At 35.3% G+C, this 17014-nt stretch overlaps 1 protein-coding gene across 1 annotated transcript in view; it reads left to right on the top strand.

Annotated features, from left to right (window-relative positions):
- Sema3e (semaphorin 3E) overlaps positions 1–16639 on the top strand; it is a 208043-nt gene extending 191404 nt beyond the window's left edge. Inside the window, exons 16-17 of the mRNA XM_069996369.1 lie at positions 869–1008; positions 12360–16639. Of these exons, the coding sequence (XP_069852470.1) occupies positions 869–1008; positions 12360–12812 (593 nt within the window). The 3' untranslated portion in view covers positions 12813–16639. The remainder of the gene's footprint in view (positions 1–868; positions 1009–12359) is intronic.
- Positions 16640–17014: the final 375 nt, after the last annotated feature.

The raw sequence follows: 17014 nt of genomic DNA, 5'->3' as shown, positions 1-17014 counted from the left end.
CACCCTGTATGGGGGCTTAACTGTGGTCATGAGCACATTCAGGGATTACTGGTCAGCATCAGCTGTTCCGTGCACGCTATTGATGATTCACAGCAGGACTCAAACTTCTGGAAACATTGGCAAGATATCATGTTGCCTTAATCTTAGGGAAATTTAGTGATCATTTTTGAAGAAAAAAAAGGAATATTGAAGTATTGGGGACATTTTAGGGGATTTACTCATTGAATTCATCTTGGTTAAAACAAAAAACAATAAAAAAATCTTGCTTTTTTCCCCCTTTACAATAAGTAAGTAAATTTGCATTTGAGCCTTGTCAGAGCCTTTTTGGTTTAAGACAGAATATAGTGGAGAAACTCTAGTTCACAAAGTCCTTGGCCAAGTGTTGTGCTCTCTTCTCACTTGGACAAGTGAAATTTCTTGGTGAGATGTTACTCACATTTATGTGTCATTACACCATGAGGAATTCTCATTTCTGCTTCTGTGTGTAACCATGAACTTCACCTCTGCCTTGCTCCCACAAGTATTCAGTCTTTTCCTTGCTTTGTCAGTGAAATTGTCATTGTTTTCCTGTTTTCCTGTGAATTTAACATTAATACACCCTCTTACTTACTCTTACATCACACTTTTAAAGCCAAATTTTCAGTTATTTTCTTCCATTCTACTCCTTAGGTCCTGTTTTTTTCCAGTGATTCCATTTCAATAAGCGTCATCTAAATAATTTCTCTAAATGACCTTGCATATAAATTAGCAAAAAAAATAATTAACTGTTTATATGGTTACAGAAATCTCAATAAAGAATATATTTTAGAAAAAGCTTTTAAACAGTAAAAATCAAGTCTTAAGGCTCCTATTAACATCCCTTATGTAGGAGATGCTTTGGATAAGACTGAAGAGCGATTGGTTTATGGCATAGAAAACAACAGTACTTTGCTGGAATGTACCCCACGATCTTTACAAGCAAAAGTCATCTGGTTTGTACAGAAAGGACGTGAAACAAGAAAAGAAGAGGTAATTTATATTTGCGAACTCTTTGGGAATCACCTGTGATGCGTGATTATCAAATAGATGTTTTGGGTTGTTGAAAATGAAACTGTGGTGCCAGATGCTCGTGTCACACACTTGTAATCCTAGTTACTCAGGAGGCAGACATCTGAGGGTCATGGTTCAAAGTCAGCCCAGGCAGGAAAGTTCATAGGACTCTTACCTCCAATTAACCAACCTAAAACCAGGCGGGAGCTATGTTTCAAAGCAGTAGAATGCTAGTCTTGAGCTCATATGCTTCACAACAAATGGGGGGGGGAGGGAGAGAGATGGGGGGAAAGAGGCAGGGAGAGGGAGAGGAAGAAGAAGAGCGGGAGGGAGAGGGAGAGGGAGAGGGAGGGAGGGGAAAACTGTTGTGTTTCACACATCTTATTTGAAAAGCCAATTTTATTTATTAAGTGTGATATATATATTTGAATGCATATTGATTTTTAAATTATATGTGCATATGTCAATCATTTTATATAAATATATAAATCAATACTTTGGATCTGGAAATTAGAATTTCATTCAGGAAGTACTTATACACATGTTGTCAGAATGATAGTCTTAAACTGTATTTGCCAAGTTAATGTTTCTGAAATAGAGTCACTAGAACACATATGAATAATAGAAGTGAAACAGAAATAGAAACAACAAACTGTTTATAAAAAAGAGCTTCTGAAAAGAAAGAAAGAAAGAAAGAAAGAAAGAAAGAAAGAAAGAAAGAAAGAAAGAAAGAAAGAAAGAAAAAAAGAAAGAAAGAGAGAGAGAGGGAGGGAAGGACGGAGGGAGGGAGGGAGGGAGGAAGGAAGGAAGGAAGGAAGGAAGGAAGGAAGGAAGGAAGGAAGGAAGGAAGGAAGGAAGGAAGGAAGGAAGGAAGGCAGACAGGAGGGAAGAAAGGAGGGAGGGAGGGAGAAAGAAGGAAGAAAGGAAGGAAAGAAAGGAGGTAGGGACATACAAAGGGATGAAGAGAAAAATGAAGTGAAAAAGAAAAAGAATTTAAGGCCTAGAATAGTACCTAGCCAATAAATGCTAACTATCAAAAAATAAAAATAAAAAAAGAGGCTTTGAGGTATATGTGAAACATACAGTAAGACTTCCTGTCGACTGAGAACAAAGATATGCCATCGGCTCTTTCATTCTATATATAGTTTTGGAAATGAAGATTTGATTTCTGAAAACACCTAATGATGTGAGAGGTTTGCCTTGGACTGCTTGGGATTTGAGGGTTAGGTCGTATTTGATGCACATGGACAGAATCATTTGGAGGCATTAACTGGGTAAGGGAATTTGGGTCAAGGCTGCTGGCTGTGTACAGGAAAAAGTTAGGAAATCAGTTATAGAAGGTGGATCATTGTTGTTGATACATGGGCTTTGAACTCTCCTGACATTCTAAGCAAGAAGACATTTGAAATATTATAGTACATTTATACTGAATTAAACTATTCACTCAGTGTTAGGATATTTTCCACTTTTTAAAGTATATCATAACTCCTTATGAAAGAGAGGATTTAGGAATATTCCATAGTTCTTCCAGTTGAATAGCTTCAGAAGACCCAGAAACAATTCTTTCATCAGTGGTTTCTTTCCCTCAGCTTGTCTATTCCTCATCTGAAATACACAATAATCTACTTTATTTTGAAATCTTTACCAGATCATCCTGACTTACTTCATCCATTGATGTTCAATTATAAGCTTCTTTCTCATTTTGCTGATACAATCTCATCTCCTTGCCCATCATTTCTAGTCCCTTCTTTCAACAGAACATCTTTGCAAGTGGATCCTGTTTCATCGAAAGATCTCTTTACATTGGTTAACATTCTTTCATCTTACTTATAATGAGACCTATGTCCGTTCATTGCATGATCAAATGTAAATCATAGGAAGTTTAGGTTGACCATTCCATTGCACCTCCTATAAGAATGTTACTTAGAGCATACCTCAGAATGGTTATCATCATCTCCAGATTCCACAAAACATGAGAAGTTACTAACTTGTCAGGCTACAGAGAGTGGACATCTCCCTTCTGCTAAATTAAGTTTTTAATTCTTGGACATCTTCCTGTTTAAACTTGTTCTTTCTTGGATTCAGCCCTCTAGTGTTATCAATCAATGGCATATTCATAGGGATAACATTGTTGTTCTAATTTTATCTTTAGAAACTAAACAATAAGTTAAATGACAGAACACATCTAAAGTTACAAAGAGACTTACCAGAACACTCCTGGTAGATGAAGCAATTATTTAACGAGCCACTATTCCCCAAAGGAACTAAAGCAGGTGGCTCACCTTGTTATCTCTAGATTGCACACTGCATAGTACATAGAATTTTCCTACCTTAACACATTCAAAACTGAAATGCAAGGAGTTATTACCTATACACAATAGTGACATGCTGGGGGGGGTGTTAATCTACATATTCTCATTCCAAAGCTGTGTTGATTTATATCCATGCATTGTCTCATTGTCTGTATATCAAGGAGTAGTTATATTATTATTATTACTATTATTATTATTATTATTATTATTTTGTCAGTCATGGGGCTTGAACTCTGGGCCTAGGCACTGTCCCTCAGCTCTTCAGCTCAAGGTGAGCACTCTACCATTTGAGCCACAGTGCCACTTCCAGTTTTCTGGTGGTTTATTGGAGATAAAAGTCTCACGGAGTTTCCTGTCCAGGTTAGCTTTGAACAGCATCTCAGATCTCAGCCTCCTGAGTAGCTAGGATTACAGGCATGTGCCACCGCCACCAGCGCCTGGCCTAAGTATATTCTTTATAAACTATACCAAAATTTATTTCATTTACAAGGAAGCACTTAAGAAACAAAATATTTAATAACTCACTGCTAGTATAACATTGTATACTATAGGTCTCTGTTCTTTCAACTAACAAAATACATCATCTCAAACCAGAATTCTAAATTTAGTTTCTAATGTAGAATAAATAGGAAAACATTTGTTATGAAAGGTCTTGTATTCAAATTGTGAAAAATTCTGATGCTACCTTCATCTCTCTATATATACTTTTCTTCATAAGAGTGTACTGGAGCCTACTGCTCCAACTTTCATGACTAAAGCACTACTTTTCATCTTTAAACATTGAGAACCTGCTTGTAATTTGAAAAATTCCTGTTTTAAATTCTGAGACTACAAAATACTGTACTACAGTATGTACATAACTGAACTATTTTCAAAAAGTACACACTTTTACTTATCCCCACTGGTATAAAAAATTAATATGATTTACTATTTTTTGAAAATATTGATATAAAACTAACATATACTAGCTTGTTTTCATGCATTTGTAACAAGAAGAATGTTTAGCTCACCCTTTAAAAATGGATATTGTGAGTTATGCTTTCATTTAAATTGTACTGTGAAGAAAGAGCAAAAAGTAATATTAAATAAGGTTGCAACTTGTACTAGACCTTGAGTTCAATGGCCTCTTGCTCTCACATCTGATTGTTCATAGATGGACTTACCCACTTGAGCCATGCTTCAATTAACTAGCAAAAATTTAATTGGAAATGGAGTCTTATGGACTTTTCCACCTTTGGCTGCCTTCAAATTATGATCCTCAGGAGGTCTCGGCCTCCTAAGTAGCTAAAGTTATGAATTTGAACCACCAGTGCTTGGCTGAGAAGTTGCAATTTTAAAGGCATTGTAATGAAAATTTTTGCTAAGAAAGTCACCAAGAGAGTGACATTTGAAAAATGTAAGATAATAGGCCATTTTTACTATATGGGCAAAGTTTCTAGATAATGGCAATAACAGATACAAACGGCTGTTGAGGAAGGAGTGCATCTGACATATTTAAAGAACAGCAGAGGGGAAGTCAGTAAGGAGGGAGGGACATGAGGACCAGGGAGAATAAGAGAGCATGAATCATAGAGGGAAATAAAGCTGCTAGCTTATTCAGGGGCTTTGTTCTGAGTTAAACAGGGAAACACTGGATAGCAAAAGGGAGATATTATTTGAGCATCATTTAGATTCTGGCATGTTGAGTGTGGGTATGAGGTTAGAAGTGAACAGGTATTGAAATGAAATAAATTTTAATGTACAGAGTTTGAACTCTAAATTTGGAGCATATACCTAAGATCAAATAATTAAAGCCTCATTAAATGAGTATCCTTGTGAATTGTATGTCTGTAATTTGAATGAAGTAGTTATTAATTAAAATAAACCTAAGATTTGACTTTTTGCTGAATGCCAGTCAAACCAAAGAATGTCAATCACGTCTTGAACTTTTATTCCTCTTGAGTTTGCTCTTCTTCCATTTACTGACAATAGCATAGAGTCTTTCCCAGTGATGCTGGAACAAAGTTGGGGTCTAGAAACAAGGTGAATGAGATTCATAAATCTCCAGTGAGGAAATTAAGGAATAATGCAAGGTACATGAGATAGCATTATGCCTATGCCAGAGTGACATAAGCAGATGGATAAGTTGCTGGTACATTAAGACCAGAGGCTTAATTTATAAAATTTGTTCTTTAATAAATATTGTGGAATTTCTTTCCCCATGTTCCTTATTGATCATTTTTTTGTAGTCTCCAGCAAAGAAGAAATATACATTTGTGTCTATTAAAAAAGCCTATTTTGTGAACTGCGTAGAATTAAAGGAGCACAAACATGCACATTTATTGTTGGAACTCAATGTGTAAATTGACATCAAAACTCCAAAAATTCAATTACATTTCACTTCCAATTCATCTTTTAACTCTTTGCCAAACTCTACTTTCAGACCACCTATTATGCTGTGTAAATTAATCAAAGTCATGAATAGGCATGATGAACTTATCAGTCAGCAGCTCCTTAACAATGAACTTAAGAGTTCATTATTTCTTAGTTAAATATGTGAAGACAAGTTGTCATGTGGAAAATGAACTTTACAACTTTGGTGGTGGGGGGGAGGATTGGGTGGGAGGGTGGGGGGAAGAAGGGATGTGAAGGGTAAACAAAGGAGGAGGCTGCAATGTTTGATAAGAAATGTACTCATTATCTTGTCCATGTAATTGTAACCCCTCTGTACAGTATGTTCACAAAAAATTAAAATTAAAAATTAAAAAAAGAAAAAAAACGGTTTCATGAATTAAGGAATAGCTTATCCGGACCAAGAAAAATAGACTGTACAATCACACTTTTTAATATTATTATTATTATTTTTTGGTTGGTTGTGGGGCTTGAACTCTGGGCCTGGGCGCTGTCCCTCAGCTCTTCAACTCAAGGTCAGTGCTTTACCGCTTGAGCCACAGCACCACTTCCCTGTGCTCTTCAGTTCAAGACGAGTGCTCTACCACTTGAGCCACAGCGCCACTTCCAGTGTTCTAGTGTTTTATTGGAGATAAGAGTCTCACGGTCTTCCCTGCCCAGGCTGGCTTTGAACCCTGATCCTCAGATCTCAGCCTCCTGAGTTCCTAGGATTACAGGTGTGAGCCACTGGTGCCTGGCTTACCTTTTAATATTATTTTATGTCACCAAAGCTGGGACACTTCTGAAATAAAATCTTGCCCTACTACCTTGTCCGTGATGATTCATACTTTCCTGACTCTCAGGAAAGCTGTAGCATGACAGGAAGTGTCAGAATCAATGACACTATAATTTTATGTTTTTGTCTTCATACATATGTCCTGAAAACATGGGGCTTTGTTCCATATGAATGGCATTTCTATGTTTTTCTTGTTTTCATAACATAAAGTGCATGAACTCGTCTCATTTGAAACATCTGTTCAGCAATATTTTTTTCTTTTTGGTCCATTTTTTAAATGTTTATCTTTCCTAAACTAGTAACTCATTACAATCAAATTTTTTGAATCTAGTTTTTTTAGCATTGATAAAAATATTTTCCTAGTACCATAAGTATGTTAGTGCAAATATTTTAATTTTAATTATTTTTATTATTTTTATTTTTAATATATAGCTAGTTAGTCCACAAATTGCATTTCCCCCCTTGGTATGGCAGAGACACATTTCTCCTCGTATTCATAGAAAGTGATGCTCTGAGAATAGATAAGGATCTAGAATTTAAATCTAGAATTTGAATTTAAATCTAGAATTCAGAAAAGAGAAATATTAGAAACTTAAATGTTCTTCCTGGGAATCATGTACAGATCCGACCATGCCTTTTCCCACTGATATCAATCTCTATGTCTTATTAAACTTGCTAATATGATGATGCAAGCCAAGTTAGCAGATACACAACAATTCATTCCTCTTGTTCTAGAGTATGGCTCCTATTAATAGCAAGTGCAGGGCTGGGAAGGTGGCACTGTGGCTCAAGTGGTAGAGTGCTAGCCTTGAGCTGAAAAGCTGAGGGACAGCGCCCAGGCCCAGAGTTCAGGCCCCATGACTAACAAAAAAGAAAGAAAGAAAAAAAATAGCAAGTGCACATTTTTTTTTTGGTGAAGATATACCTCATAAATATGTTTGTCTGAACTACATTGTTTTAATCATATAATGTACCTTAGATGGGACAGCCCTTGGACATCTTGCCTTCACTTTAGCTTAGATATTGACTTAAAGAAATACATTTAACTATATTGCTGCTATTTGGCAACTATCTCATTTCATGAAAACATGAAAGATTTTTCTTGGGCTTCAGTACAAGGAAGCATTTTGAATCTTAAAATTTATTATACTTTTCTCTGTTCATTGAGAAATTTCATGTTGGAGTTGTCCTTAAACTTTAGTAATTGTACAATGCTTTATGGTGTGAATTTTTGAACATTAGCTTTACTCATCTTTTCTCATAATTTCCCTTCATTATGACATTCTAAAGATGGAAATTTTAAATACATATTCCCCTTAAAATTATTTCAATGTTGTAAATATACTATGACCATTTAATTGAAGTATATTAGAATTTGAAAGTATCTAAGAAACATTTAGTTTATATATGGCCAAAAATAACTGAAACAGTAATTAGAAAGTCTTTTACTTTCCTTCCTTCCTTTGTTCCTTCCTTCCTTTGTTCCTTCCTTCCTTTGTTCCTTTCTTCCTTCCTTCCTTCCTTCCTTCCTTCCTTCCTTCCTTTCTTTCTTTCTTTCTTTCTTTCTTTCTTTCTTTCTTTCTTTCTTTCTTTCTTTCTTTCTTTCTTTCTGTCTGTCTGTCTGTCTGTCTGTCTGTCTGTCTTCCTTTTTCTTTCATTTTTGGCTTGTTTTAAACTTTACATGAATTTTCTAAATTAAACCTCTTAATTTGTGACACATTGTTATGATTGATCCACAGAAATCTTTTTTGACTTTATTTTTCCTGGATGACTTTTCTCCACTTTCCTAACTACCTACATTCCCCGAACATTCATCATAATGCTTGAAATAAGTCCAGAACTGTATTTGTATATTGAACAGATATACAATATTTTGAGTATGTTTGAGCTGTAAAGCTAAATCAATTATTTTATCTATCTTATTATTCTTGCTTTTAAAAATGAACATTATGATTTAAAGCCCCTCCTCCCCAAATACTGTGTACTTTATTTGGCTCTGCATTCCAGTAACCATTCTATAGCATACACAGCACTCCATAGTCCTTCTATGACTCTCCAAGCAGTGAGAAATCAGGGTCAGCACTTCTCCCACATCGTTATTGCTCATGTCTGTAGGGTCTGGATGTAGATGCAGAAGCAAGCTGTTGCTTTTTTGCCTATGCACATGCTTCATTACAGGAATCCAACTTTCACTCAGAACTTCTGTAGCATCTGCACTTCCAGGACAGTCTGCGTAGGGTCATTGTTTGTACAGGCCTCCATCACAATGTGCTTTGGTCTACTTCTCTATCATTTGTCTTTCTTCTAGTGTAACATGGTATCTTTTGTAAATTTTTCACTTCCAAGAATTCTCCCAGTAAGATTAATGTAAACTTAGTTATATATTAAGCAGTTAGGTTTCTCCTCTAAGCTGCCTATTTATGTGCTTTTCTCAAGCATACTTCTTCATATTGACTTTAGGTTCTTTGCATCTTCTAGATATTAAAATACTTTAAATATCCTTAATATGAGAATAACTGATGTAGGATAATTCCTGTGGTAATTATCATAATTATGTCTTGGAATATATACCTGTCTTGAATCTATGTACATAACATAGAAGCTCAAACTTGAGAGCTTTTATGATTATTGAAGAAAATAGTATATTTTTATACCAGATTACAATTCTATTTCTAATTTCAGTGGTCAAAGGCTTAGATTTAAGGTTTGTTATAGTTGTTTTAATAAACTGCTTGATAAATTCTATAAACTAGATGATGCCTTTCATATTGGTTAATACATTATTATAGCATTTGAATAGGAGATGTATGAGGTGGCCCTAGGCGGATTATTGTGAGAAGTCAATGTCTCCCTCAAGCTGCCTCCTGAGCTCTGGGCTGCAGCAGTCTCGCATCCATTAGAGATTGTTCCTACATGCCACTGCTGTATATCATTGCACCCTAGGATCCAACTAATATGTTCTCATTTTTCACTGTGTGCCCAGAACAACTCAGGAAAATAGAGAGGTGGACATTTGCCCTTAAGTAACTGGTAGCATGATGAAGGCAATGAAATTATTTCATAGATAAACATTTTAAATAATATAAATACAAAATTCTGTTACAAACAGGAGTGATACAAACATGAGTGAAGCTAAAGGTCTTTATGAGTTGTAAAGGAAATAATTATAAAGAAAATGGAAGTGTAAGCCTAAGACAAAAAGAAAATTAACAATGAATTGGTAGGCAGTAACACAGAATTTGATAAGGAAAGAGAAGAGAGAACAAGACCAAAATAGGACCTCGAAGAAGAAACTCGAGTGGCAATATAGCAGCAGGGATGTTAAAGAAGATATGATCTAATAACACATAAGATGCCTTCTCCTTGACTTTAAAAGTGCATTGTCTTCTTGGGACACTAATACTGTTGTGCCCAGGTCGCAGCACCCCCACCAAGAAGACCACCGAGAGTCAGACTCTACAGCTGTTTTAAGGTTTTATTTAGACGGGCTGCAGCTTGGGCCTCGTCCTACACTCCAACACAGCGGAGCCCAGGAGGAGAGCCCCGAGCTAAGGATTTGCAGGGCTTATAAAGGCAAACAACCAGTTGTTTGGATTACCACCACGTGTTGCTCTGCTAGTTGAGATAAAGAAGCAACAAACGGTCACTCTTCAATATGAGGCATCCACTACGACACACATACACACACAAAACACACATGCATGTCCACACAAAGAAGATGAATATGAAAATGCCTTATTCCACATGAAGCAGTGCATGGTTTACTATGCTTATAGATTTATTCAAATGTGACCTCAAAATAAATGCACAAATAAAATATAAACCAATTAATCAAAATGATTCTTTAATATAGCTTTTTTTTACTGAAATAATTATCCACATGAAGCTTATATGGTCGTGTGTGTGTGTGTGTGTGTGTGTGTGTGTGTGTGTGTGTGTGTGTGGTGTGTTTGTGTGTGTGTGTATGTGAATCTTTCCTTCTATAACATATGACTTATTCCCAATACTTAGCCGGGTGACTGTTATCCTAGCTACTGTAAAGGCTGAGATCTAAAGATCATAGTTCAAAGCCAGCCTGGATAGGAAAGTCCCTGAGACTTATATAACCAATTAACGACCAGGAAACTGGAAGCAGTGCTGTGGCTCAAGTGGTAGAATGCTTGCTTTGAGCTAAAGAGCTCAGGGACAGCAGCTAGGCCTACAACCAACAACAACAACCAAAAAAAAAAATCCCAATACTTCTTTCAAGTGATGTTAAAGATTTTTATGTCTATGACTACAAAGATATTGTTTGGTTTCCACTTGAATGGAATGTATTATTAACATATTGAAGCTATCTTTTTTTTTGGGGGGGGTCCAGTTGTGGGGCCTGAACTCTGGGCCTGGGTGCTGTCCCTCAACTCTTCAGCTCAAGGCTAGCGCTCTACCACTTGAGCCACAGCGCCACTTCTGGCTTTTTGGCTTTTTTCTTTTTGCTTATGTGGTGCTGAGGAATCGAACTCAGGGCCTCATGCATGCAAGACAAGCACTCTACCACTGAGCCACCTTCCCATCCCTAAAGCTATCTTTCTTTTTAGCACCTGGGAAAAATAAGACTTTGGAAATGGTGTCGAATTTATAATAAAATCAAATACTAACACTGACGTTGATCTTCATGTGACACCAAATACAATTTTTAATTTATGTGAATTTTTGTGATAATAAACATATTAAGAGATTACTATAAAATGATCATTAATCTCCAGAAATGCTACATTGGACTGTTTGAGGAGATAGACTTGGTAAGGCAAAGTCTGGTTAACTGAGCAAATGTCATAATAATATGTCATAAAGATATGAACAAGAAACAGAGAAAAGAAATTGAGTGTTAAAGAAGACTTAACTAGTCTCTATCCATTGAAATAAGAGAGAAAAGTAGCCATGAAAATTAATTGAAAGGATATGACTAGATATATGCATTAATGCAGTAGGCCCAGACCTAAAGGTTAACGTGAAATGATGGTAATAAGGGAAGAAGGACATTATAAAGGAGCCTGTTTAACAAGCTGACACTTGATTTGTTCAGGATGAGAAGGGACTGGAGAAAGTCCCTTTAGGAAGAGATAAGAGCAGAGGTCCTAAAAATAATCAAGCTGGGCATGACAGAAAGAACAGAGAGAAGGAAGATCTGAATGAGTCTTTTATGAGACAAGGCCAAAGAAACAGTCATGAATCCAGCCGTGTGGTAAAAATAATGATGAAGACGGATACTTTTCTGGGTCAGCACTGAAGAAACCTTGATAAAAATTTGTGATGTGTTAAATATGAGAAATATAAATAATTGACAGTTGAGGATGGGGTAATTGGAGAATGCTATAGAATGAAGTAATTGATATGTTGTATTTTGGTAAATAGAAACATTGAAAGACACCCAGAACTTTGAGCAGAGATTCATGTAATTGGTCATTACAATTCAGAAGGCCTAAAACAGATGTGGAAAATATTTGCTCTATACTTACAAAACCAAGAGTTAAAAAATCACAAATGTGACAAACCTTCATATCCTCTTCTGAGTGATTATACGGAATTCTTTAGGGAGAAAATTAGCTCATCTTGCCCTTTAAAATGACCTATAAGATGACCTCAAGGCCATGTTAAATAGGATCCAGTGTAAATAATGGAAATAAGTTCCTGACTTTCACAAACTGATTTAGTTACTTTGCATATTTGAAGGGATGGCTTTCATGATATGATAATCCAAAGGAAAAAAATCCAAATAGGTAGAGCAGGGCTATAGATTGATGCTTTATTACCAATTGTCATTTTCTTTGGGTAATACTCCAGTGCCATATCCTCTTTTTTTTTCCTTACAGGTTAAGACAGATGACAGAGTGGTTAAAATGGACCTGGGCTTGCTCTTCCTCAGGATACGCAAAGCCGATGCTGGGACCTATTTTTGCCAGACAGTAGAGCATAGCTTTGTCCATACAATCCGTAAAATCACCCTGGAGATAGTGGAAGAAGAGAGAGTGGAGGAGATGTTTAATAAAGACTACGAGGAGGAAGGGCCGCATCGGATGCCGTGTCCGGCCCGCAGTAGTATCCCTCAAGGAACAAAACCATGGTACAAGGAATTCCTGCAGCTGATCGGGTATAGCAACTTCCAGAGGGTGGAGGAGTATTGTGAAAAAGTGTGGTGCACAGATAAGAAGAGGAAAAAGCTCAAAATGTCACCTTCGAAGTGGAAGTATGCCAACCCACAGGAGAAGAAGCTGCGCTCCAAACCTGAGCACTATCGTCTGCCCAGGCACGTGCTGGACTCCTGATGGGTTGGAACCACCTATTAAACCACCCATTGGCTTTGGAAAAACTTTTACAATGGAAATGGAAAAAACAGCAACAACAGGAAAATAATGACAAAGCAGCCAACTTCTTTCCATTGCTCTTGCACAGAAATGACTAAAGGTGTTACAATAAGTTATTCTACATACTCATCTGACTGGATAAAGTTCTCTTAACTAATTTTTAAACAAGTCATTGTTGAATAGCTTCATATTATATTTATCATTAAAAAACGGCATAGCTGTAGTTTTGTGTTTGAGGTGTATTTCTAAGGAAATTATTACATTAGCTTTGGGGGGAAAATTAGAACATCAAGAAAAAAAGAGAATTTCAGAATCATGAAAAATATACAACTAAGTGTTTTTAATCTTTGAATTTTTCATTTCCATCATGGTGTAAAATATGCAGAATATCAGATATATTCACATTTTCCTGTAAGTTTTCTGTACCTGTTAATTATAGTATCAATGTCTAAGCCATGAGATTTGAGTAGCAGGTGTGTGTCTGTGGTTGCTATAAATCATGAAAGGAAAATATGGTCACTTTGAGGTCTGTGCTCTTCACAAAACATTTACCAAACCATATTGGTGATATTTCTGGTATATAATGTTAACATGTCCTTTACATTTCACTCCAGTGTGGAAGGGTGGAAGTCAAGATAACTTTCTCAGAAAGATGATCAATGAATGTCAAAACTCTAGTTACAGTGAAAATTAGAACTAAAGATGTATTCTGCCCTCTTGTGGTCATATGTTGTCTTGTTTCTTTTTCTCCTCTAGTGAGCTGTCTGGGAAAGATTTGAAAACAGATTATAAGATCTATCTAGTTCATTTTTGGAAAAATCAAACAAAACTTTAAAGTATTTATACTTGTATCATGATTGGTGATCAAGATAATGTGGTAATAATGTATGACTTCACACATCAAATATAGAGATATTGCAGACCTGAAATGCTAATAACACTTAAAAGTTTATTCTTTTGAAAGAATTGTATCTGAAATCTAAAAGGTATTTTGGAAGCATGTTTTATTTATAGAAAAAATATTAAGCATTTTGATCTCAGATACTATTTTTTTCAGTTCTATTTCAACAAACAGGAAAATTGTTTCATGAGTTCATTTTACTACTGAGATTTTCAAGGCCTTATATTTACCTTTTTTCCTTATAAATAGTATCCAAATTTGGTATTTTTGAGAATGTTCATTCATTTCTTGAAGTATTCTTCATATTTTAAAGAATTAGCAGTTGCATTTCTAAAGCACAGATTTCTGAGACATTTTGTTTAGATAAAATTAAAAGCAGCAGGACCATACATACAAACAAGTTATAAGTATTTGTTTAGTGGTAAATTTAGATATTTATTTCAGTTTTCAAAGTTTGCTTGTAAGCTATATAATTAAGATAAGATGTTAAAACTTGTAATGATTTACAATTTTATCCTAATATTAATAAAGATAAACATTTCAAGTAAGTATAAAAAGCTTGTTCAGATATGCCCCAACTTCTGAAAGCTCTAGTAAGCCCAAATGCATTCATAATTGACTTCTTCTAAAAAAATCCACTTGCTATTTTCCCTAAGTCCACTGGAAGTCAATACTTCCCATTGTAGTAATCAAAACATATGTTAGTTTTTTTGTTTTTTGTTTTTAATTTTGCCCTATATGGAGAAATGAAACCATAAACACACATCATAGTTCCTTAATAAAATTTATGTTGAAATACTCATTGAGCAAACAAAGAAATAATGCAATTTTTGGAAAAATATTCTTCCATTAATGCATGAGAAGAAAATGCAGTCATTTCTCCTTTGTTCAATTTTAAAAGACAGAAGCAAGACAGACATAACATTAGTGTTAGCATTTTAATCAACACACATATAAGCAGTTCGTGATGATGATAATGTTGATTGTCAAAAAATGCTTGATGCCAAAGCGATAGGGCTGATAAAAACATTTTAATGTGATATAAAGCTTACAAGTTAAATACACAAGCAAAACTGTTTGATTAAATTAAGATTAGTATTAACCAGACAATTAGCATTTTATTTAAATACTAAAATGGGATGTGGGAAAACTAATTTCACTCAAAGATGGCATATGATTTGTATGAAATACAAAAATGCTAGGGCATGGCGCAAGTGGTATAGAGCCTATTAAGCAAGCATATGGCCCTAAGTTTATGCTAGTTTGCCAGAAAATAATGAGAGAGATAAAAAGAGACAGGAAGATACAGAGAGACAGAAAGGAAGGAATGAAGAGGGAGGAAGGAAGGAAGGAAAAATATGAAAGGGAAAGAAGGAAGAGAAAGAAAGAAAAAGTCAAGAACAAAAGAAAATTCTGAGAAACAGGTTCCAAATTGAGAGGGAACACTAAATTATGTGTTTATATTCAATATCTTATATCTTGCTACCTGTTTTTCCAAGGATGAATTGTGTGTCCTACATCGCTCATTTTCTCACATGCTCTCCCACGTTCTCTTCTGACACACAAACACACGTACACATAAACATGTACACACAGCATACTACACTCTTCAAGAAAAAAAATTAATTGCCCTTTCAAAATACAACCCAAACAGTCAGTATTGCTCTACCATTTGTGAGGATTTGAAACCCCTGAGCATTCTTAGGCTTTTAGTTCTGGCTGGGGTTAGAATTCAAATTCAGAAGCTCCTGAGAGAAATGAAGAAAACTGTATACAATTGAATCAGGGATTCCTCTGGCTTTGGCTCAGGAAGTTACATGTTAGCCATGTACAAGAATTGGAGGCATTAAAGAGTTCTTCAGTGAGGAAGAGAACTCTTATCCTCTTCTGTAAAGTGTACAGCTGGCTTCTCTACATCAACTCAGCTCACTACATCTCCCAGAATCTCCTCGGCTCAAGGAGAGGACCTATGAGCAGAATGAGCACCACAGGCTCACCTCTTTTTTCAACACTGTCCCATTCATTAAGTAAGAGAGTTGAGATTATTAGTAATAAGAGTTTCAAGAGTGGTTACTTCATGGCTCAGGAGGTTTTTACCGAATCAAATGCTTTACATCACCATCTCTTCCTTTTAAGTCAATTGCTGAATATTTCAGTGAACTTCTCAACTTGGTAAAACAGGGATGAAAAATAGAAACACTAATAAATTTACTAAGTAAGGGAAGAGAAAGTCTTTGTTTTGTAAGTGGCATCCATATAGATGTATAGAGATACGTATAGTTTTTTTTGCTTTGTTTAGTTTGCAAAATTAGTTAAATTGTTAGACTATTTTTACTAAATATTTAACACTCACTCTAAGGCAGTGGGTTTTGTAAATCTTCATAGTGATCATGAACATTTGTAAGATTTGTACCATAAAATAAATCATCATGAGTGTTATTGTTAAGCATGAAACAAACACAGCAAGTGTTGTCCTTGAAAACAAATATTTCTTTATGACATCTTTAGCCTGTCAAATATGCTAAGCCAAGTATTAGCTTACAGATAATTGTGTCCTAGGTAGAATGCTTCTCTTAGGATGGTAACTAGTCCATGTTTTATTATTTTATTTTGAGGATATCTATGGATTTTGGCTTTTATTATAAGTTGAATGTTTTCTGTTTGTGCTTACTCTACATTGATATATTTTTGCACATATTGGCTGTGGTATTATTTTCACTGGTTGTACGAGATGATACTTATTATAGCATCACATGTTGACAAGCTGCAGGGGGACATGGACAAAATGATTCTTTGAGCATATATAGCTCTGTGATTCCATACTACAGAATTTGTCTGTACTGTACTGTACAAATTGTATTTTGCTTGATTTAGATGGAAGAGAAATAAATATTCACTGAACTCTTAAATGCTCTGGAGGACTACTCTCTGTTTTTACTAACTAAATTCAAGTTGCACATGTCAAACATAAATGTAAATATATAAAATTCCACATGCAGGTTTAGTGGGGAATAAGTTTAATGGACTTACTAGTTACAGTACATTTTTGAGATTCCCAAACAGATTGTAAGCAAATACAGCATGTAAATTTGGGTGTCAGTTTGAGGGATTTTATGGGTTATGGCAGCATAAAATATCTAAATCTTCAACAATTTAATCATATAGTTATTTACTATTGGTCAGAATACACACCATTTTCCTTCTATAGTATGAAATCTATATTTTGTGATCCTGTGCTTTACTAACAAGATTATATAACAAC

This window comes from Dipodomys merriami, unplaced genomic scaffold (assembly GCF_024711535.1).
Source record: "Dipodomys merriami isolate MVZ:Mamm:240054 unplaced genomic scaffold, mDipMer1.0.p SCAF_5, whole genome shotgun sequence".
NCBI lineage: Eukaryota > Metazoa > Chordata > Mammalia > Rodentia > Heteromyidae > Dipodomys > Dipodomys merriami.
Note: the sequence above shows the minus strand (reverse complement) of the source record. Positions and strands in the feature narration are given on the sequence as shown.